Source organism: Symsagittifera roscoffensis, chromosome 7 (genome assembly GCF_963678635.1).
Source record: "Symsagittifera roscoffensis chromosome 7, txSymRosc1.1, whole genome shotgun sequence".
In the NCBI taxonomy this organism is placed as follows: domain Eukaryota; kingdom Metazoa; phylum Xenacoelomorpha; order Acoela; family Convolutidae; genus Symsagittifera; species Symsagittifera roscoffensis.
In genome coordinates this window covers 7311027-7334255 of record NC_087068.1, presented here as the reverse complement: position 1 = coordinate 7334255, position 23229 = coordinate 7311027, and the positions used below count along the sequence as shown (strand labels likewise).

The 23229-nt window shown below is 32.8% G+C and overlaps 1 protein-coding gene across 1 annotated transcript in view; it reads left to right on the top strand.

The window, feature by feature from the left end:
• Window positions 1–20220: 20220 nt before the first annotated feature.
• LOC134851539 (uncharacterized) overlaps window positions 20221–23229 on the top strand; it is a 3320-nt gene continuing 311 nt past the window's right edge. The window contains exons 1-2 of the mRNA XM_063867668.1: window positions 20221–20319; window positions 21770–23229. The exon at window positions 21770–23229 is cut by the window's right edge and continues 311 nt beyond it. Of these exons, the coding sequence (XP_063723738.1) occupies window positions 21776–23229 (1454 nt within the window). The 5' untranslated portion in view covers window positions 20221–20319; window positions 21770–21775. The remainder of the gene's footprint in view (window positions 20320–21769) is intronic.

Below are 23229 nucleotides of genomic sequence, written 5' to 3'. Positions count from 1 at the left end.
GCACCTAAGTAATCTGATGGTAGGCTTGAGGTGCTACGTTGTGAAAGAAGCGTAGGGGTTTCTGGTAATATACCAATGGGGTTTTCTGGAGTGTTTTGTGATGGGGATTGAGGTATGTCAAAATGAACTCGGGGAGTTTGAAAATTTCTGTTTCGTCGAGTATGTATAATTTGTCTATTTATTTCGACTGTATTTTGGTTTTGACTAGGATTTCTTATTCTACTTATATCTTGTGGTAGTGTTGGGTATAAGTTATATGTTGGTTCGCTTAGAGGTGCTTGTCGTTGAACTGGTTCTAGTGGTTCTGATAAACGAGCGTGTCGTTCTTCAAAAGTGTATGGGTTATCTTGAAAGGAAATTCGTGTAGATGTTTGAGGATTTTGGGTAGTTGAAGGTGTTGTTGGATTATCTTGCGATGATGTCGGTGAAGACTGATTTTGTGACTGTTGGGTAGCATTTTTTGATAGTTTTTTGGTCTATTCTTTTAGTGAAAAAATTTATGTTTATTATAGTATTCTTCTAAGAAAAGAATTAGGAGGATTGTTGCTAGAGCGAATATGATGATTGCTTTCTTTATACATTTGCATATGGTCAAAATGAGGGATGATAGAAATGTTATGAAAATTACAAATAGTAGAAAAATATCAGTTCTACGGAAAATAGTTCGTATCATTTAGACAAGTTGTATGAATCGTACCTGTGGATATAATCAAGGGTTTTTGAAAGTTGGAGAAATAGTTCGAATATAGTGTAGAAAATTAAAAAAACATTACAAAAAATGATAAAGATTATTAGAAAAGATTCAAGGATATCAAAAAGAAATATTATGAAAGTTTCAAGTATCGTAAAAAATTGTTTGAGGTTTGTGATAATTTTTGTGACTGTTTGATAGAAGAGCATTTAAGAAATGACTTCTTGATCGAATATTTTTTGTTGTTTGGGGCAATTTTTAAGTGTGGTCGGATTATTTATTGGTTTTTTGACAAGTGGGTTGAGTTTTGTGAAAAATTGTTGGGGGCAATTTTTATGGTGATCGGGAGGTCTTCTTTGTCTTTATTTTCATTTGTCAAATGATCTGGGGTATTTTTGAGATTTTTATACTTTAGGCTAATTAAAATGGTCGTTCTTTTACTTTAGGCTAATTTAACATATTTGTTTGGGGGGTATTTGAGGGCTGAGTTGGGGAAATATTGTTGATCTTTGGTTTATTAGATAAGGGAGGGTTATGATATTATGGTGATATTTATTTTAGTTGTCAAGTTGGAGTGGTTTGCTTATTTTCGACCTGGAGGTCGTAAAGTTATAGTTATAGATATGCCTGGAGTTTAATATCGTTCGTCTAGTTGGTTTGTGTTAGAGTTAGAGAAGGTGACGGATTGGATGAATCCTATTGGCTAATTATGAACTAGAATCGCTGCGTGTTTGTCAGCATGTTATTTTGAAAAATGAAAGTGTAAAATGTTTCAGAGGTGCAAAGATTATTAAATGTAGAATTAAAGTTGTTTTTGAAATTCAACTTTCTTTAATATTTTAGATTGTGGGATGAATAATTTATAATTTTTACGTGGTTGATTTCTAAGTCGTGAAGACTCTCTATGCTCTGATTTGTCGATTTGTTCTTGGGGTATTATTTGTTCTGTCATTTTTCTATTTTTTCTTTCTTTTTGAGATGTATTTTGATCTAGATTTTTTGTATTGTTTTTTGTGGTGGTTGAATTTGTATTTTGATTTCCGAGGTGAATATCATTTTGTTCCTTTGTTGTATTTTCCGTATGTGGGTCATTTTGAATAACTTTTAAACCTGTAAAAGAATATAATTGAGTTAGTTCGCGGAGTGCGTATTCTTTTGGATAATAAGGTAATAGGTTATTTCGGTGTTGAACGATTTCTTTTTTGTCTGAGTCGATGATTTTATATGTGACATCAGTGGGTTTTGTAATTATTTGGTATGGTCCTTTACGAAGGGGTTGTAACTTTTTTGAAATTCCTTTTTGAGTATTAAAATTGGGTATTAAAACAAATGTTCCAATTTTTAAATCGGAGGCTGGTGTAAAGCGTGAATTTATTTGTTCATTAATATTTTGCCTTTGTAACAACTTTTTTGTTACTTTTGATAAATTTCATTGTGTTTTTTATCTCTGTTTAAAATCCATTCGGTGTGTGTACCGGAGGCTAATTTAAGAATTTGTGGGTGATGAAAATGATCTTCATCGTGTGTATGTAATGGTAGGTTATAACAAATTGAGTCTTTATTTGGTTGACAATAACCTTGTGCGTTTTTATGAGAGTTTGCTGTAAACATTATTGGTTTGCGTGGCTTTTGGTTAAAAACCATTTCATATGGTGACATTCCTAAAGTTGTCGTGATTTGTGAATTATATGCTAAGGGAAATAGTTTTCATCTGTTGACCATTCGGTATATCTTGTATCATTTCCATTGATGATACATCTGAGGTATTCTTGTAATGAACGGTTCATACCTTCGACTAAGCCGTTTGTCCAAGGTGCGTGAGATGTACGTGGTTTGTGTTTGATGTTATATAGATGACATAGTGTGATGATTTCATTATTTATGAATTCTGTACCGTTGTCTGTAACTAAAATTTCTGGTAGTCCGAATTTTGCTATCCAGTGTTCATAAAGCGTTGTGTAAGCATAATAAGCGTTACAATGTGGTACTGGGTTAAGTGCTACATAATGTGTAAATGCGTCAACAATTACCATAATGTAGGAGTTTCCTTCGGATGAGGGTGAAATTGGTCCTTTAGTATCAAATGAGATACGATGGTTAAAGTACAAACTTTGTCCTTTAAAATCTTGTTTTTGTGCTATTTGTTTTTGATTTGGGTAAGGTTTATTTAGTTGACATACTATACAGTCATTGCATAGTACTTTTATCCAAATTGGTGCATTTAGAAAATAAAAGTTTTGTATAAAATTTGAATTTTCTCTGATCCAGAGTGTCCTTTAATATTTTGTGTATGTGAAATATTAAAAGCTATGAGAATCATACTTAAAGGGAGACAGGGAACTGTAGATTCATTTAGTTTTTATTCTAGAAGGTCTTTGTTTTCGTTAATTGTTGTATTAATGAATTTTCGAAAATATCGGAGGAGTGTTTTGTTTCCTAGAATAGTTGAATCTGCTTTGATAGGTTTAGTTTTATATTTGTGCCATGATTTCAGTTGTCTAATTATTGGGTCAAGGTTTTGATATTGTTTCAGTGTTGAAATTGTAATTGTTTCTGTTGGGGGGAGAAAAATGTTTTCAATTTCTAATTTAGATAAGGGTATTGTATCAAGTGGGTCATGGAGGTCAAAAACTTGATTTATTGTGTATTTTGAATCGTTTGTTTGTGGTCCTGATAAGTTTATTTTATCAGTTAAATTTTCTTTTTCAATTAGTGGAAAATGGTCTTTTTTAGGCGGGTGTTGTTTTCTTCTTTTTTGTTGGGTGTTATTTTTTATCCATTGTGAATATGGGATTGGTTTAAAAGTTGATGTTCCAAGTAGATCAACTTCATAGTGATTATTTTGACAATCTAAATAAAGTGGGAAGTGTTGTAGATTGTTTATCTGTGATTGTTCAACGTCAGTTTTTACTGCATATTTGCATTCTAGTCGGGGTGATGTTTCATTTTCTGCAAGGTAGAATTTTATATTTTTGGGTATTTCAACTGTGGTTTTACGTGTAAGTAATTCAGGTGGCGTATTTCGACTTAAGGTGTCTGGTAATGCAAGATTTTTTCCTGCGGTCCAAACTATATGTAAGTTTGGGAATTTCATTAAAATTAGTTGAAATCTATAAACTCGGTGGTTTGGATTAGACTTTTGTGTAAAAAGAAAGATGATTGGTTTATGGTCTGTGAATAGAACTGTGGGATGTTTTGATCCAAGTATCAGAAATTCATATTCTGTTAGTGTATATATTATGGCTGTACATTCTCTCATTAGAGTTGAGAGTCGTAGCTCTGCTTGAGTGAATAATCGAGAATTTGCTGATATGAGGTTCATTTTATTTGTACCATTATGTGATTGTAATAATGCTGCGCCGATGCCAAAGTTCGAAGCATCGCACATTGCATAAAATGGTTGATTTGAATCTGGAATTGTGTTTGAAATTTGTTCAGTTAGAAATTTTTTAATTTCTTCAAATCGTGCTTGATGTTCTGTATTCCATTCAAAATTATTTTGTTGTCTAAGTATATTATAGAATGGTCGTAGATATAATTGCATTTTATAAACATATTTGCTTAAAAAGTTTAACATTCCAAGGAATTCTTGGATTTTCTTTTTATTTGTTGGTGGTTGGAGTTTTTGAATAGCGTCTATACGTGATTTCAATGGAGTGATTGTTTTTCTTTCTATATTATGTCCTAAGAATTTAACTCTTGTCAAAAAGAAGTGTGATTTATCGGGGGCGGCCTTCAGATTTTCGTTCTGAAGTATTTGGTGATATTGTTCTAAAACATTGAACATTTCTTCTTTAGTCTGTGATTGCATAAAAACATCGTCTAAATAGGTGATTGCGTTTTTCTTGAGTATTAGTGGTCGAAAAATTTTGCTCATAAAAGCTGAAAATGCTGCTGGTCCTATGGATATTCCATAGAATAAGCGGTTGAATTCGTATTGTTGGTTTCCAATAACAAATTGTGTTAAACGTCGTGATTGTTCATCTAATGGCATTTGATTATATGCACTATTCATATCGGCGGTGGTAAAGTATTTTCCGTTTATTTTTGTTAAAATAACTTGTATTGGTTCAATGGGCCAATTACACTTTGATTCATCTATGAGTGAGTTGAGGTATCTAGCATCGAGAACAATTTTTAATGATTCTCCTTTGGCTAGAATGATAACAGGGTTGATAAATGTGTTGCCTTTTGGTTGTTCTTCTTTGTTTACTGGTGATATAATGTTGTATTGTTCTAAAATGTCGATTAATCTGTTCACTTTATCGTGTAAGTGAATTGGTACTTTACTTGCTCTTTGTTTTTTGAAAACTGCGTCTGGTTTTAATGGGAGATGTAGTGATGAGCTGATTTTGCCAACATCAAATTTGGATGTTGCATAGACTGATGAATATTTAATTAGCTGTTTGGCTAGTTTTTCAAATTCTTCTTGTGTTATTTGTGAATGTTGGAAATTAAACATTGTTAAAAATTTCTGTTGACTCTCTGTGTAGTTACTTATGTTGAATGTAGGTTTGAAATATGGGGTTTTTGTGAAATAATCCGTGTTTCTGTTTTCGTTACTTATTATATTATTTATAGATAATTCTTCATTAAGGATTGTGGATTGGCAAATATCTAGTAATTGGAGTATATTATTTACACGATATGCATTTTCGTGTATTGGTGATATTGTAGCGTTGGTTTCGCAATAGCCTAAAAGTCCTAAAGGTAATGTTACTTGGTAAGGTGTATTGTTGTATACATGTAAGGAAATAATATCTGAATTCGAGTTTTTCAAATATTTTATTGATGAGATTGTGATTTTGAAAAATTTATGAATAGGTTTGAATTCAAAAACTGACATATAAAATTTTTGTTTGTTTTGCTTTTTATCATATTGGTGAACTAGCTTTATTGAAAAATTGTATATGTTTCCTGATAGTGGTTTCAAGTGTTTTCTTTGTTGGTTATATATTGGATAGATTTTTGAAAAGAATGGTGGTTGTTTATTTAATCTTTGAAAAAATGTTAGGGATGTGTCTTTTGTTTTTGTATATTTATCTTTGATTAATATTTTACTATTCAAGATGTTGATTGTTGGTATATATTTAGAGATAAATGGTATTCCAATGATATTTTGTTTAATATCGGTGATGTGGAATATTTGTTTAAATGGTTTATTTAAAATTTTGTTTTGCTCCATTGTTCTTGTGGGGAGAAGAAATAATTGAATTTTTCCGTAGTTTATTAATGTTGATCCTTCCTTGTGCTGTTGCTAGTTTGCTGGAGGTTTCAAGAGGTGTTAGCTTTGGGTGTAAGGTTTTTATTTCATTCCATGTGGGAATGTTTATTATATTTGATTCTGCTCCTGAATCAATTAAAAAATCAATTTCAAGATCTGGTTGTTGAAATTCTTTGCTTCTTGGACTTTCTAAAAGAAATGGTATTGTCCAAATTTTTTCTTTGGGTTGTTCTTTTTGTATGTTTTGATAGATGTGATTTGTATTCAAGCATTTTGTTTTTTCGTTCTCATTGGGTTGATTTGTAGTGTTTATTTCATTAGTTTTTTGTGTCGTCGGTGTGGAATGGACGGGTTCAATATAATAATTGTGAAGGAGTTCTGATTGATTCTCATATATGTGTGATGAAAAAGGTTGTTCATATATAACAGGTTCATAGTCATTTTCGACTTTTATCATATTGATGGAGAGAGTGTTTTCTGTTTCACTTTCTGAATCTGATGATTCACAGTTGATTTGATTGAGTTGTAACGTATCATTTACTGTGTCGTCAATACCTGGAGGGTCTGATGTTGTTTCTGGATTTGATTGTACTTGATTTATATTCCTTTGATATTTAGGTGTACTGCTTCTATGGCGATTATTAGAATTATTATAATGATTATTATTCCTGTGTGGTGATTGGGAATAATTTCTATAACGATTATTATAACTTGAATGTCGATTTTGTGAATTATTTCGTGATCTGTTTTGGTAATTATTGTTTGGTCTGTTATAGTTCGATCTATTATATGAGTTATTCCTTGATCGATTGTTCGGGTAATTCTGGTTTCGGTTGTTTGAATAACTTCTATTCCGATTATAGGAGTAGTTTCTATTCCTATTGTATGATGAATATCGTGATTGGTTGTTTGGATAGTAATTATTTCTTGATTGGGAATTAGATCTAGAAACAAATCGTTGTGTATTTGAATTTGATCTGGAGTAGTTATTTCGACTATTTGGTCTATTGTAGTGATTTTGTGATGAATTTTGCGTGTTTCTTCGTTCTGGTGATCTTCCTCTATAACTTGAGTTATATGGTGATTGATTTCTTGTATAATTTGTATTGTTCGGGAGTGGTTTTCCTGAACTGTTGTTGCTGTAGACTGTTTTGTTCGGTAGATTTTGATCTTTTTTCATGTATTGATAGAATGATTTATTTGGTTCTTTATATTTTTGAGGTTTATTTTGATTGTCTTGCTGTTTTTGTCTACATTCAGAAATACTATGTCCATATCGTCGGCAATAATTACACCATTTTTTGAAAGATGGTTTGCCTTTAAAGTTTGGGTGTTTTTCGTAAATATTGAGTATTTCAGTGATTTTTTCAACGAGGTCTGTATCTGATTCCTGTATATTGTTTATATTTGCGGAAGCTGTTTCAATTCTGTTAACGTATTGTAATTTCAGATTTTCCGTTTCTTCGAGTTTCATCGTGATTTCTGCTTGTTCTAGTTTGTCTACTAGTTTTCGAAAATCTAAATCGGGTTCTCGAATTGAAGAAGGATGGGATGCTCTCTTTTTTATTGCTATTTTCCTTAATTGTGGTGTTAAGGTCATCATTAAGATTTCTGTCATCTTTGTGTTTTTATAGTCATGTGTATTTAATGAATATGCTTTTCGAACTAGTGTTTCGATTCGTACTGCTAATTGCTTGATGGTTTTGTTTGGTAATCTGCGAATTTCATTACATAAAACTCTTTGTTGTTGTTTGTTTCTTTCGGAGTCAAACATTTTTGAAAATTCTTGTGTAAACCTTTTCCAATTTGATTTTATTTCTATAGGCAATACTGAAAACCATTTTTGGGCTGCGCCATCTAAAGTTGTTTGTATTAACGCTGTGCGTCGATGTATCCAGTTTTGATGTAGTGGCGTATTAATTGGTTCAGGTCCTATATTTAAAATCAAATTTGCTGTTACTGCATTTAAATAATCTTCTACAGAATATTCAGGGTCTGTTCCTGTGAATACCATTAAAGGTTTATTTGATGTTATTGATGATCCACCCATAAGGTATGGATTCATTGTCATTTGTAATGATTCTGTTGCATTTGGCATTTGAGAAAAATTTGAAAGTTGATTTCTTGTTATTTCGTGTTGTTGAAGATAATATGGGAGTGGTATTTCATTTTGCATTTGTGTTGGTTGGTACGAGTTTGCAATCATTGGGTTTTGTTGCTGAATTGGTTGAAAAGATTGTGTATTAATTGGGTTTTGTTGCTGAATTGGTTGTTGATTTTGTGTATCTATTGGTTGTGGAGAAAAATTTCTATTATATGTATGTGGTTTCTGTATTCCTTGTCCACGATATTCTTGATTATAGGGTGCAAATATATCTGGTTGTAAGAAATCATCATCTGAGGATAAGTAATCCATTTGATAAGATGTTTGTTTTTTATTCTTATTTTGTTGAAAAAATGGATAGTTTTCACTACGATCCTGTGGAGGATGTAAATTTGTTTGGAAATTTACTGAATTAGGTGGTGCCATTGGGTTATCCCAGTTTCGAGATCTTGTATAAGTACTAAAATTTTTTCGTGGTTGATAATTTGTTTTTGATGGATGTGTGTAATTATAATTATGGTCTGCAAAGTTGTTTCTAGTGAACGTTTTGCGTGTTTTTGGCGGTATTGTCATGGGTCTGTATGTTTGGTAATCCATGTGTGAATATTTTGGGGCAACCGAAGGTTTAACGGTTGATTGTAAGGTTACCTGTGTTTGTGAAGGGTTTGTATTTCTTGGTGTTGTTAAGTTTGGACGTATTGGTGAAATACTTTGTTGTGTAGTTGTTGTGTGTACGATTTCTTCATTTATGAAGTGTGATGGTGTCTGGATATCTTGTTGAGTAAGATTCCTAGTTCCATTGAGGTTTTCATTGTGTATGACTGTAGAGTTTAAACTATTATTTTGCATATCGGGTAAAAATGTATTACAGTTTAATGGTGTTGCATCAATGGTTAATGGTATTACTCTTACATAATCTCTTACATAAGATATCGTACTTATTGCTTGACTTGAGATTGATTGTGGGAAGTTTATGAATGCGGGATGAGACCATTCGGGGTTCCAAACATAGTCTGATTGTTCTGTAATGGCAGTATCATCGTTTGAGTTTTGGGGTCTAAAATTTTTTCTTGCTTGTGAAATTAAATCAATATTATGTGTGAAATAATCTATTATGAACCATGCCAAAATTTTTTGTAAGTCGTGTTTTGTATGTTGTGAAACTTCATCTTTCGTGAAATTTTCTTTAATTATATTTAGAAAACTAGAGAGTAGTGTGATTTCATGTCGTACTCTTATATGTTTAGATTTTTCTGTCGGTGAGACATTTGGTATCTGGATTTCGTTTTCTAATATCGAGATATAACTATATATTATTGCAAAAACTTCATTGGTGAATATGGAGTTTGCTCTTTGTGAGTTATGATATTGGATGCTTTTTATATATTCTGAGAATACTTTGGAAAATTCTAAATCAAGGTCGTCTGTTTGAATTATATATTTACTGTGATTCTGGTTTGGTGAGCTGAATTCTATGGAGTAGATTCCGTATTGTTGTGTTAGGTTACATATATCTTTTAGATAGTGATCGATAATTTGTCTTTTGATTCTTACATCTGGGAACTCTGTTTTACATGGACTGATTCCGGGTTCAAACAAATTTAAGAGTAAATTTTGCAAAATATATGCTGTCCTCTATCAGTGGTTGCATCTACTATAAAGGGGAAGATATCATCATCATCTGGACTTGCTTCACCTGGGGTGTGCGTTGAGCTCATTTTTTCGTTCGATGACTGTTAATATGTAATTATTAATGTGTCTAATTGGTTGATTCCAATTGTATAAATGCACTGGTTTGTGTTTATACTGCTTTTTTATTCTTCTTTTTCCTCTTTTTGATGAATTTGAAGTTGTTTCTGAGTCAGAGAAATATAATTGATCGTGAATTGGGCAATTTTTATCTATTGATTCTTTTAGTTTATAAAGTTCGTCTAAACTGTTGGTTTCTGATTCTGAAAATGCGTTACGGTTTTTGGAAAATCTTTTTCGTGTTATTTGTCTTTGTTTAGTTATTATTTTTCTCTTTAATGTTTGTCGTTTTGTTCTAATGTATCCAACTGTTTGTGTATGAGGTGTGATTACAAGGTCGTATTTTTTGTTATCTATTTCACAATTGTGTAAAACGATTGTTTGTTTATTTCCTAGGTTTTTAAATGGCATAAGGCTTAGGATGACGGGTGCAAAAGGTTGTTAAATGATTTCTATTTGCTTAAACTGTTAGTCCTTACGATTTTTTGGTTAGCTTAACCTGGGTCTATTTGTTCAGGGTTGGAGAGAAAAGTATATCGATTCCGAAGAATGATTTTATACTTTCTCGTGGCTGGTATAAGCTAAGGTGTTAACTTACTTAATCTTACTTAAGGGTAGTGATTGTGTTCAGGGTTGGAGAATAGTAAATCGATCCACAAGGTTCAGGTATAATTAGAACGCGAGTAGTTCGTTAGATACTATTTTAAACTTACTAAGTCTAAGATTTATCCTGGGTCTGGTAAGAGGGGGGATCAAGTGAAGGATGAATAACCGAAGTTCTTCACTGTTTATCCTAATTTGAATGATTAGTTTTGTTCAAAAATTTCTATTAGTCCTGGGTTTTTAGAAAGGGTTGGATAGTGAATCGACGTTTGAGGTCGTTAGACACTAGTTAATTTGGTGGGGGAGAACAAAGTTGTTCTTTTTGATCCAAGGATAGGCCTTGATGATCAAGTTTTAAATTTAATTAAATAGAAAATGATTTAAGATCCAAGGATAAGCCTTGATGATCTGATTTTAAAATTAAGTGAATTTAAGTTTAAATAATGATTTAAATTTGTGTAGAGAAAAGATTTAGTGTTTTTATGATATTAGTGAGCTTATGAATGCTGTTATGTTTAGGTGATGAAGCTGGAACAACAGGATGATTTATAATTACTAACCATTTACTGTCATGCTACTAATTTTTATTTTGATTTTTCAATCAATATTTTTCAAACATGTTTTGTATATTACTGCAGAATTTAGGAAAACGATCTGAGATCTTTTTATCAATCGTTATTGTATATTAATAATTTTGTTTAGCGCCTGAAATGATTTTGAACATTGACTTCAAAATTTTATGTTTGCAAATGAAAATCTAAATTCATTGCTAGTAGTATTCTAAATACAAAAGTTTGTGTTGGCTTTTGCCGAACTATCATATAACTATATGGTAAGTTTCTACTTTGTCGTATGTCGTCTCTGGTTCGAGGTCTTCTTCCAATTCCGGGTAGTTCTGTTATCGTTCGGAATATTGGCTCTGATCTATTGAGTCGTAGAGACATTTCGATTAAATTATCGTCGTATAACATTTTGTAAATGTTTTGTCTAAATTCTAATCTATTATTGGTTAATTCTAAGCTATTAAGGTCTTGTTCGAGACTTATGGTCGCACCAGATGAGTTAGGACCGAAGTGTATAACTCATAGAGTAATTTCGGATAGGGTACACCGTCTGCTCGTCACGCTATCTTATTTTCGGCCGGATAGATTCGTGCAACTTCTTAGTCTAATACCGATCCTAATCTTACTCTTATACTATCTAGTCTCAGGTTGTTTAACTAGTCTCTGCTAGGCTCAATAGATCTAGGCTATACTGGTTTATTGCGGCTGCTGAAGTACTCGGGAGAGTTCAACTAATTTCTAAGTTAAATTCAAATCTCTCTGGTGCTGAAATTACAAGTAATTTCAGCACTTACAAATAAGTGGATTGTTAGTCAGATGGATCATGATTGGTTAATATTAAATACTTTACATTGGTAAAATATCTAATTTATCCAATCATAAAATGTAGTTTAGATCAGGTTCCACTTGCTCACCATCTGGGTCTAGTGCGATCAAATTAAATTGTGATGGTCCGGGATTAACCAATTTTTTATCTTTACTTTTGCTTATGATTAAGCATCAAAATAACGGCTTTCTCATCTCAATTTCTAAATAATTGCCAATTAGTCTTGTCAAGAGGCTAATAATTTTTGATATTTTTTGACGTGGTGCTTTATACCATATGAAACATGTTTAATGATTGTTGGTTTTTCTCAGACAGAGTTTGAATAACCTGATGCTTGAGTCGAAATTTTTCACCTAATTTGAAGCAAGATCTGAGCGGTTTTTATAGACAATTACGCTCAAAATCTTGCTTCAAAACGAGCGGTTTTTGAACGGTTTATCAAAAAAAAAAACGCTCAAAAACCGCGCAAAATTTGAACGTTTTTTTTTAGATAAACCGTTCAAAAACCGCTCAAACCGCTCGTTTTGAAGCAAGATTTTGAGCGTAATTGTCTAAAAAAACCGCTCAAATCGCTCAAATCTTGCTTCAAATTAGGTGAAAAAACTCTACTCGGGCATCAGGTTATTCAAACTCTGTCATGTCGTAACTTTTGGTTAAACTGGTCAAACTAGTTCCTATTGTGACCTTGACATTTATTAGAAACTATAAAACTTCTGCTCAACCCTGAGCACTACAGTGCTCACCTCTTTGAACAAAAATGTTCCGCTAACAGTTTTGTCGTTTATTCTGTCTCTAAGTGTCGTTAAGAAAGTATAAGGGTTGCAGTGTTTTATTTCAGTCAGTGATTTTTGAAAATAATTAAAAATTAGCATTGACGTCATCGATTTGATTTTCATTTAAAACAAATATAATTCAGATGTCCGTTTATTTTATTTAAAAATTCCTAGAGGCTTCCAGTCTTTTTATAGGTATTTTTATGCCTTTGCCTCCAGTACTTTTTTTACCCGTTGTAGTACTTTGAAAGACTCCTCACTGCCTCCCAGGTCAAGATGGCAGAGGATGGGCAAACTCCTGAAGTGTTTCATCGCAGTTTCGGGCGACGCCAGTTCCTGAAACAAAAGCATGTCGTGCTCGCAATCCACCCTAACTTTTCTCAGATCCCTCTGGCTGTCACATTTTTGTTGTATGTTCCCACTCTGCAAGTATTCCCTGTCTTTTTCCTGAGCTCTATATTGTGTGTTCCACACTTCAACGTTCCCCTCTTTTTTCAGAAGTCATTCCCTCAAGGCTACTATTCGAGCTCTGCTACGCCCATCTTTTATTGGTTTTATAAAACTTTTTAGGCTGTTGTACTTGTTTCTTCATGTTATTTCATTCCTCCTATGACACTGGCGACCTCCTGAACAAATTTGGGGTCTGCAAGCGTTAAAATCGCGTTGCACTTCCAAATATGGTTGTAATGTCTAGTATCCTGAATACGTTCGGCCAAACCACAAACGTAAGTGAACCGATGCATCAGAAACTGAAGTTGCATCAGAAAATAGAAAAACTCTCCGAATTCAAAGTCCTGTCCTTTTTTTTAGCTATCGCCAAAATATGTCTCAGAGTTACACTGTGTTTGGCATTTTTTCGTCTTAAAAAATCAAACAGTTTTCACTGGATTTTGTTTCAGTATTTGCATCCTCTTCTATTTTCTTATGATGCAACCTCTAAATTTTTTTCTTTTTCATGGCCAAAACTTGGTTTATAATTATTTGACCATTATATCCTATGCTTCTGATCATTAAATCCCGAACCAATGATTCAGTCTCGTCTCATTAATTTCAAACCATTGCAATGAAAACCAGATGCATAGTTGAAGACCTTAATCTGAATGATCAAATGTATTCCAGAAACACGTCTCCCTCTGGCAACAATTTATTACTTTGTTCTGCCTTTTGGGTTACTGAATTGCCTTTATTTCATCCCCAATAATCAGATCATCACTGATTAAATTCATTGAGCGCAATCGTGCATGTTTCCCGCCCGACGCTAAAATTTGAGATTATTTTAAGTTCTTTTGAATATGATGCCCAAAACTCATTTTTGAATTCAAAAACTTTGAGGAAGACATTGTTTACACGTAGTGATTGTGCCGTTGAGATATTTTTTCTCCTTACTGAGTCCACGTATTAGACATGAGTTTCCATAGTACCACGTGATACTTCTACCGGTGTTTATTCTGTGAAAAAAGTATAATACCAAATTTGACTTTCATCTCAGCGCAAAAACATTTATAGAGATTAATACCGTCTCCTCGGTGTAAAAAATATAAAACTTTTTTTTTTCATTTTTATAAAAATTTTCACATTAGAGGTTTCACTGGTAGTATTTTCCGTCAAAGCAGTTCATACAATGCCTCAAAGATCAATTTACTAACGATTAGAAGAGATCCTTCAATAATTAATTTTGTGAGTGAGCCCATTAGGTTTGATACACTTAGTTAATGCTGCTACTTTCACGTTTCCTCATGAAAACGTCTGATGCGCTTAACGTATAGTTTCAACAGACTGCAAAATGAGCTATTAATTATTCTGAAAATTAACCTAATGACATGAAAAACAATAAAATCGTGTAATGAAATTACTTTTAAGACAACCAAAAACTGATTTATTTTCAGGGGAGGCCGAGCACTAAGCAGAATGGTCCAAGTGCAGAATGAGTCCAAGAGCAGAAAAACAGAAAAATATTGACTTATATTGGTTTATACGGGCTAATTGATAAAACAATTATTAGAATCGTTGAAAAATACCAAAAAAACGAATGAATTATGCATGAATTAACTAATTTCATTAAGTTTTGTTATTAAATTTTTTAAAAAATTCTTTATTAAATTGCTCAAATTTCTGATAATTATTTTACGGATTAGCTTATAGAAGTTGATATTTTCTATTTTTCTGCTTTTGGACTCATTCTGCTCTTAGACCATTCTGCTTATTGACTGGCCGCCATTTTCAGATTATTGACTGGCCGAAATTTCAAAATATTTGCATATTTTCAATCATGATTTTTGGACAATTTCATTTTCGAAAATTATCATCTGGTTGAACTCATTTTTGAGTAGAAAAATTATTTAAAAAATAATTTGCTGTCAAGGTACACTGCTGAAATTTCCCCCTTTTTCGCTTCAAAGTTTTCTTTTCATTAAATCATTTTTATTGATTTCTTGATGAACTATCGATGTTAAAAACCAACAGAAGTCATGGCAAGATCAGAGGTGCCTGAAAATGGGCTGCAAAGTTCCACGGTGTTCTCGCAATGAGGTTGTAAATGTAGCAACTTTTACAGTGAAAGTAATCTATTTTGCAAACAATTTATTAAGATTATGATTATTATTACATTGATAAATTGAGAAAAATAGGTTTGACAAAGCTTTTCTATCGCCTTATTATATTCTTTGATAAATTCTGTAAAATGTTTGTCAAACGTCAATGTTTTGTAAAGTCTGAAAAAAACAGCAAATTATCCGTTATAATAATGTTTGTTTTAAACCTTTTTACTGCAATTATAGTTCAGATTAAAATTGTAAATTAAAAAAAAACTTGGAACGTTTTTCTTTTTTGTACTGACTTTCGAAGAAGTGTGGAATATCTATGCTGTTGTGGTTTTTTATTCAGTCAATTTTCGATTTGTTAACTAAGCGTTTTTTTCGCTACTTTTTATACCATCTGAAATATATTAATGTCTTGAGCTCAAGTATGAAAAGATATTTAACCTGTGATAAATTTTCGTAAATATATGGGCGTTTGAAAATTGCTAGTTTGACAAATTTGGGATAATTAAAGAGCGATTCAGTGCGTGCTCATAATACGCGCAAGAGAAGCAAACCGATGCGTCCCAAATTGAATTGTGGTCAGCCGTTCAACACAATTATCACAAAACGAGACGCTAAACAAAGCCTTGAAAATTAGCCTTAATCGCAGTCGGAACTTTCAAGGCTTTTGCTGATATAGGAGCAGTCATGTATAAGTCTTGTGTTTGGAGCTTTGCGACATCTATTCACTTTTTCTTTTTGAATTTTCTTTTCAAAATACTTTCAAAGAAATCAATCACTGAAACACAATCTTTTTAGAAGGTCCGAATAAAACTTCTGCTGCGATTCGCTGATCATTTTTATGTTTTTAAGGTATCTGCAGTAGTTAGGCAACAACATCATGATGTTAAAACTGCTCAGAGTTTCTTGTATTGGTTGTTAGATTTCCTCCGCAATGTGCAATCTAAAAAAGTGACAATTTTTAGCTGTTAAACTAACCACTTATATTGGCTTGGTTACTTCCTATGGCGTCGTTTGCTGGTCATTGTATAAATAAGAAATACAACTTTTTTGTCTGAGTTTTCGCGCTGTTAGATATAAGTAAAACTGTGTAGTAAACAGTTGATTTTTTCACAGAGCAAAGTTTTTCTGCATTATGATCTTCATTTGTCTTGCCTAGTCAAAAGCTTTAGAGATATAATTTTTTTGGTTCAATTACTCAGAAAAAATTCTTTGTGGAAAACTCTAAACTCTTTTTTCAAAAGTACTTTGACGAGAAGAAAATTGACAAAAAAGAAATTTATTATTTTGGTCTCATTATATATACTCTAGCATAAAAATTGCAATTGCAATTAATGGCGTAACATGACGCAGGCTGGTTTCAATTCATTCTTTTTCCAAGGTACAATTTACATTGGAGGACAGAGTTTATTTGCAAGGATCATCGTCACATGACACAGGGTGTTCTTAACTATTTCCTGCGCAAAGATTTTTTACTCACTCAGCTTAAATACTTCGAAATTATCTAAGTAAGGGTATTGAACCTAGTTTTTGACGTCTCAAAAATTTTGAAACGCAACGTACTGCAAAAAAAATCACTGTCAAGATATTCAGATCAGAATTCAATTCAAAGCTTACAATCAAAAGTGAATAAGGCACACAAAAAGAACTGAGATTATTGAAAGAAAAACTAGAAGATTCAAGCCAGAAAATAATTGAAGAAAACTTTGACGTTTTTTTTTCAGACAGCATGTGATAAGAACATTATTTGATTAGTTTGAGCAGAAAGTTTTTAGAATATGGTTGGTTACAAAATAATTAAAAATTAATGAACAAAGCGAAGGTTGACTTGTTTAGAGTCAAGACACGATATTTTTGAGGGCAATACATTACTGAGAATTTCAAAAAAACATAGATAAGTAAAAAAGTGTTCTGTTGCTAACTGAGGACGCACAAAGATTCAAAATAAAACGAAATATCTTTTCTCCTTTTTTTTGAACAACAGGAAAGAGACTCAGTAGGGGAACAAGTGCTGGATCAGTGTTTGGGATCAGAAAACCTTCCTGATGAAAATTGGAGTAAAGACTTTTAGTTGGTGTAAAACACTTAGAAGTTGAACTCGAAGAGACTATTGATTTATATCAAGCCAGTAACAGATATGAAAAACAAATGAACTCCAATTGAGTGAGTTCTGTGACTAGTGAAAATTTCCGGAAAATTACATTAAAACTTTTTATCTGTGGTCCGGGCTCCGCAGTAACTCTTTTAAAAGTTTTATCGAGTCTGTTGTAAATTATCGTTTCCAATACATGTAACAGCTGCAAAACATCATGCTTTACAAGTCACTGGACAGTTTTTTTTGAGTACTGCTAAGATTCTTCTTGCTTTGAATTTTTGTTTCGCCATATAATTTGCAACACCATTAAAATGAGAAATCAAGGCACGAGTAGAAAACGGTAACGCGTGCTGCGTAATAGCCAATAACTTTCCCATCAACAATCAGCTCTTTTTAATTTTTAGCGTACTTTGAATAAAATTGTTTGCAAAATACATCAAACACAAAAATAAGACCGCCAGCATTTTAAAAAAAAAAGCCGAAAATTTGAAGCTATTTTGGTGAGTTAAATTTACTAAAACAAAAGAACATATTTTTTCCAAAACAAAATGAAAAACTTTCTCGTTTTTCCAGTTTCATTTTCTATTGTTTTAGCAATTAATCTCGTTTTATAATTGGTCTCATAGAATTGTCGAGTGCAAAATTTTTATCGATATGTTTTTTAAAACTCAAATTAGGCTCCGTCAGTAACGTTTTTTGGAAAGACGTTTTGGCGCTCCTTCGTTAGTTTAAACTGTTTTTGGCAAAAGTTAAAACTTCTTTGCAAAATGGATAAAATTGATTGATGAATCTAGAAAAAAGTACCAAAGAAAATTACTTTCCTTTGCTTCGATTAGGCGCACAGTCCTAAAATGAAGATGGTTCTGAACGGGGCCTAGGAAATTAGATGATAAGCAAATTAGACGGATGCTACAAAAACAAAATTAGACGGAATTTATTTTTTACAGATCTGGCATTTTAGACGAAAGGCAAAGGGCCAACAAAAATTTTTCTTAAAAGTCAAGTTTCACAAACACAAAAAGAACATAAAATGTCAATACCTATCAAAACAATTAGTTTAAATGAACATAAAATGTCAAATCAGAATATTACAGGAGAGTTTCGAATTGAATAAATTATGCATGATTGACTTGTAAAGTTTTTGGCCACCGAAGTTGAACTGTTGTCTACAAACAATTTTATTTTTCTAACGCAATTTGTGTGCAAACAAAATTAATTTCTCTCACTTTCGTCTATTTTCTCACAATTGCAGTTTTGCAAAACCGTCTAATTTCCTTTTAAGTACCTCCGTCTAATTTGCTTATCGTCTAATTTCTCAACCCACGTTCTGAACCTATGCAATTCTATGTCATCACATATTAAATGACCGGTATTTGAAAGCGGTATTTGGAATCAAAGCTTTAATTTTTACTTAACTTTAGAGAGATGAAACCTAAACTTGCATCACTAAAGAGAGCATTCTAATCAATAGCGCACTCCTTACAGAGCTGTAAACTTGCATTCCCCCTCAAAAAAGGCAAACGAACGGCAGCCATACTCGGAAGAAGGAACCTAAACTCGGAAACGCGCCTCAATTTTTGTTCTCGCAAGACTTACAAAAAATCGCTTTTTTTCTAGTAGCTTTTTATAGCTTTAATCTCATCCAACAAATTTGAATTATGATGAATGAAGGAAAAAGCTGCAAATTGATAAGATAAGCTAGCTATACTCATAAAACTTGGCCGAGAATTTTTTCGCTGTCGTCAACATGTGTTTTAAGGGCGGATTTTCATTAAAAATCCCACAAAATGAGTAAAAATTTAAACTCTTCTTTTCAGCAAAATACTTGAACGAAAAGAAATCTGGCGAAAAGAAACATTTTGTTTCTTAGTTCATTATAGTCAAGCATAAACTTAGCAATTGCAAGTAATGCTGTCACCTATCACAGGATGGTTTCAATTGAGTTTTTTATCATCTTTTATCAAGATAAAATTTACATGAGAGGAAAAGTTTTATTTGGAAGGAATACCGTCACGTAACACCAGGTGGTCTAATTTTTTTCCAGTGCAAAAAATATTTTTACTCACATCGGCTTAAAAAATTTGAAATTATCTAAGTAATGGACTTCAGCCTACTTTTTTACATTCACATCTCAAAAAAGTGAAAAGCAACGTGCTGCAAAAATTTATTGTTAACATATGCAGTTCAAAAAGCAAATCAGAGGGTTGTTAAATCTTGGTTGGTTACAACAGCTGCGACTTATAAAATATTAATGAACAAAGCAAGAGTTGACTTGGTTAAACCCAAGGATTTAGAGGCTACTCACGACCTTTTTGAGGCCAAAATTCTTCAAAGCATCAAAAAATTGAAAACCACATAGATTAAGTAAACATCGCTCTGTTGCTTAGTTACGACGCGAAAAGATTCAAAATAAAAAGAAACATCATTTCTTTTCGAACAGCAGGAATTAGACTTTCTTTGTAGGGGAACAAAAGCTGGAACAGTGTAACGAATCAAAAAACCTCCCTGAAGAAAATCAGAGACAAAACTTTTAGTTAGTGTAAGAAGAAGCAACTAGAAACGTGAACTCGAAGAAAATTTTTGGTTTAGATCAGGCAAGTATCAGTAATTGAAAACAATTGAAAGTCCAATTGATTGAGTCCTTTGTCTAGAGTGAAAATGTCCAGACAAAATGTCCAGACAAATGTCCAGAGATAAAGTTCGTGTCTGCGGTCCGGGCTGTACTTCTTTCAAAAATTTTAATGACTATGTTGCATACAATCGTTTCTGATACATGTGGCAGCTGCAAGACTTCACACTGGACGAATCACTGGACAAATTTCTTTCGAATTTTGGTAAGAATGTTCTTGGTTTGAACTTTTGTTTTATCTTGCTTTGAAGTTTTCGTTTTATCATATACTTTGCAACACGATAAAAATGAGAAATCATCTGATTTTCGTTTTTTTTTTAATATTTATTTTTAACGCGATTCACAGTGTATTACTAGTGTATTACGAGTAGAAAACGGTAAAGCGTGCTGCGTAATAACCAATAACTTAACCATCAACAATCAGCTGTTTTTCATTTTTATCGCAGTTTGAACAAAATACTTCAAACACAAAAATAAGACCGCCACCATTTGAAAACAAGCCGACCATTTAAAGCTATTTTGGTGAGTTAAATCTACTAAAACAAAAACATATTATTTTCCAAAACAAAATGAAAAACTTTCCCGTTTTTTCAGTTTCAACTTTCTTTTGATTTAGTAATGAATCTTGTTTTATAGTTTGTCTCATAGAACGGTCGAGGAAAATTTTTTAATCGATATGTTTTTGAATACCCAAGTTAGGCAAAAAGTGCTCCGTCGCAACAGGAAAAGTTTATGGGAGGAATTTTCAGCGCTCCTTCTGAAAATTATTAGAAAGTGTTTTCGAAAACTTCTTTGGAAAAATGGTGAAATTGGTCAATTGGCAGTGAATTTATTTATAAATAATACCAAAGAATACAAAATTACTTTGGTTGCTTAGGGCATCCAGTTCCAGAATTAAGGGGGGAGGCTCTGAACACCATCCCTCTAAATAACCTACTAATGTTGGTTGACCGTCTTTATTTGAATGGTAATACTGAAAAAAAAGGTTTATAATTTTATACTGATTTAATTCAAATTTCCGGCAACTCTAGGTCACAATATATTTCAACGCCGATGTAGGGAATTGTTTTAACTTTTTTTCATTATCGAGATTTTTCATTAATTGTTAGTTAAGTTTAGAGCGAGCAAAGCCACTCTAACTCCACGACCTAAACTTTCGTCAGTAAAGGGCTTCCTAGCCATGCTGGTTTTGATTAGCCTCGAATAAAAAACAGCACCCTACTACAAAAAAAGATATAACGAACGGAGGCCATGCTCGATGGAAAAAATCTAAGTTTTGCAACCCCGACTGATTTTTTTTGTTCTGGTTAAACTAACAAAAAATCTTCTTTTTTTTGGGTTTTTCAAACAATTTTTTTAAGAGTTAGATTACTTCTGCCGACCTAATAACTAAACATCTTTAGTTCACTTTTCGAAATAAATTTAAAAAACTCAAATTTTTATAATAATCTTTCAGAAATCTTCAGGTTTTTGAACTCAGGTGCATTTTTTAACCATTTAATATCTCGTAGGTCTCATGTAAGATTCTTAAACGATTTTGCATTTCCTTTCACCTTATTGCGTTTTTTAATAGAGAGTTTTTTTTATATGCTTTTAGCAAACATCTGATATTTTACCTTTCGTCTTTAATTTTCCATTTATTCAATCATAACAAGCCTAAGGAGCGTTAGTAATTTTTCTGATGACTTGAAAAAAAAATCATAATTTGTTTTCAGTTTTTATGAGATTTGTTAGGATTTTGAATGTAACTAAATCCCGTATATGTGAGGGTTTTAATTAACCTGGTCTCGACTCTAAAAAACTCAAGGACGAATCTTTTTTTCATGACGCGTTTTAAATTATCGAATTTTAATCAATTTTATCTCATAAAACTGTAAATTTTGTCAAAATCAAATTTCGGGGTGGGGGTGGGGGAGATTATTGTACGGTGATCCCTTTGTCCTGATATATGAGGAGTCTTTTTTGTTTTTAGCTTGAAATGGACGTTGCAGTTTGCTTGTCATGTAGCGATTCCTTTCAAAGCACCCAAATGTTTCGGTGCTCGAGCTGTTCAGAAATGCAGGAAGAAGACGGCGCGACAGCTGAAGCGAAAATTTGCGAAAGCTGTGTTGACGATCATATCAACCGGGGACATTCAATCTTGGATTCCAATGGAGAAGCCCAGTCAGTTTGTGTGGAACACAAGCAGCGTTGCCTACTTTTTTGCAGCACTTGTGGAACATTAATTTGTTATCAATGTCTCGAATTGCACGAAGACCACGAGTTGAAAACCATTGAAGAGAACGAACATTTTGCGCTAAAAACAGTAGCCCACGCACTAATAAATCAGATAGAAAATGAAAACGAAAAAACATTATCTTTCAAAAAAGATGAAATATCTTTAAAAATTCAAGAAAAACAAGCAAAAAATGGAAATCTGATGCTCTTCGTTGAACAGGAATTCGAAAGATTTAAAAACAACTTGGAAAATAATCTTAAGGAAGAGTTGGAAGAAATGAAAGCAACTGAAAAAGAGTTGAGCTGCAGCATTGATAGCATAACGGACTTGAAGGCCAAATTGAAAAACCTGCTGGCTACTTCTTTCGATGAGATGCAAGAAAATTTCTCCGACATTCTATCCGATTTGGGCGATTTCGAAACAAAGTACCAAATCGCAATATCCCAAGAGCCTCCAAGTACTTTAACTTCATCTATTACGATTGATCACATCAAACCAGATTTTGACAATCTAATGAAAAAAGTGGTGTCATCATCGGCTGGCGACACTGTTGTTGGACAGTGTTTTGAAATTGAACAAATTTCTGGTCCGCAGTTTCATGCTGGAGTCAATTTTGGAGACGATCCTCTGGAAATTTATGGCATTGAAAAGGGATCCGGCGATGATATCCAAGTCCTCAAAACAACTTCACCAAATTCAGTTGACGCGACTTTTTTCCATCGAGTATTACCGGAATCTGAATTGACTGGAGTTTACGCTATGCCAAGTAGTAAACGGTTGTTAATTTTTATTGACAATGGGGATTTTATCGAATTTAATTGTCGGAAGGGATCGTTTATCACGTCAAAGAAACCACCATTTAAAAACATCTTATGGCCATACGAAACCAAATCTGCTGAACATGTTAGCACGCACTGGTCTTACTGGGATGACTCGACGAAGACAATACGATTTTCACATGACAATGAATTCAAAATAGAATGCAAAAGTCAACCTTTCATAAGAATGAGTTGCACTGAATGTGACTTTTTATGTTTTGTGGACGAGGAAAAAGCCATCATTATGGTACAAATTTCCAAGAAACGGGTAGAATGGGTGCCTCTTTCGCGTCATAAAATCGACCAAATTGATTGCGTCACAGTTCAGAGTTGGTCTCGACTGTTTGTGTGGACAAAATCATCCAAGACTATTAGTCAACTTGATCGGAAAGCTTG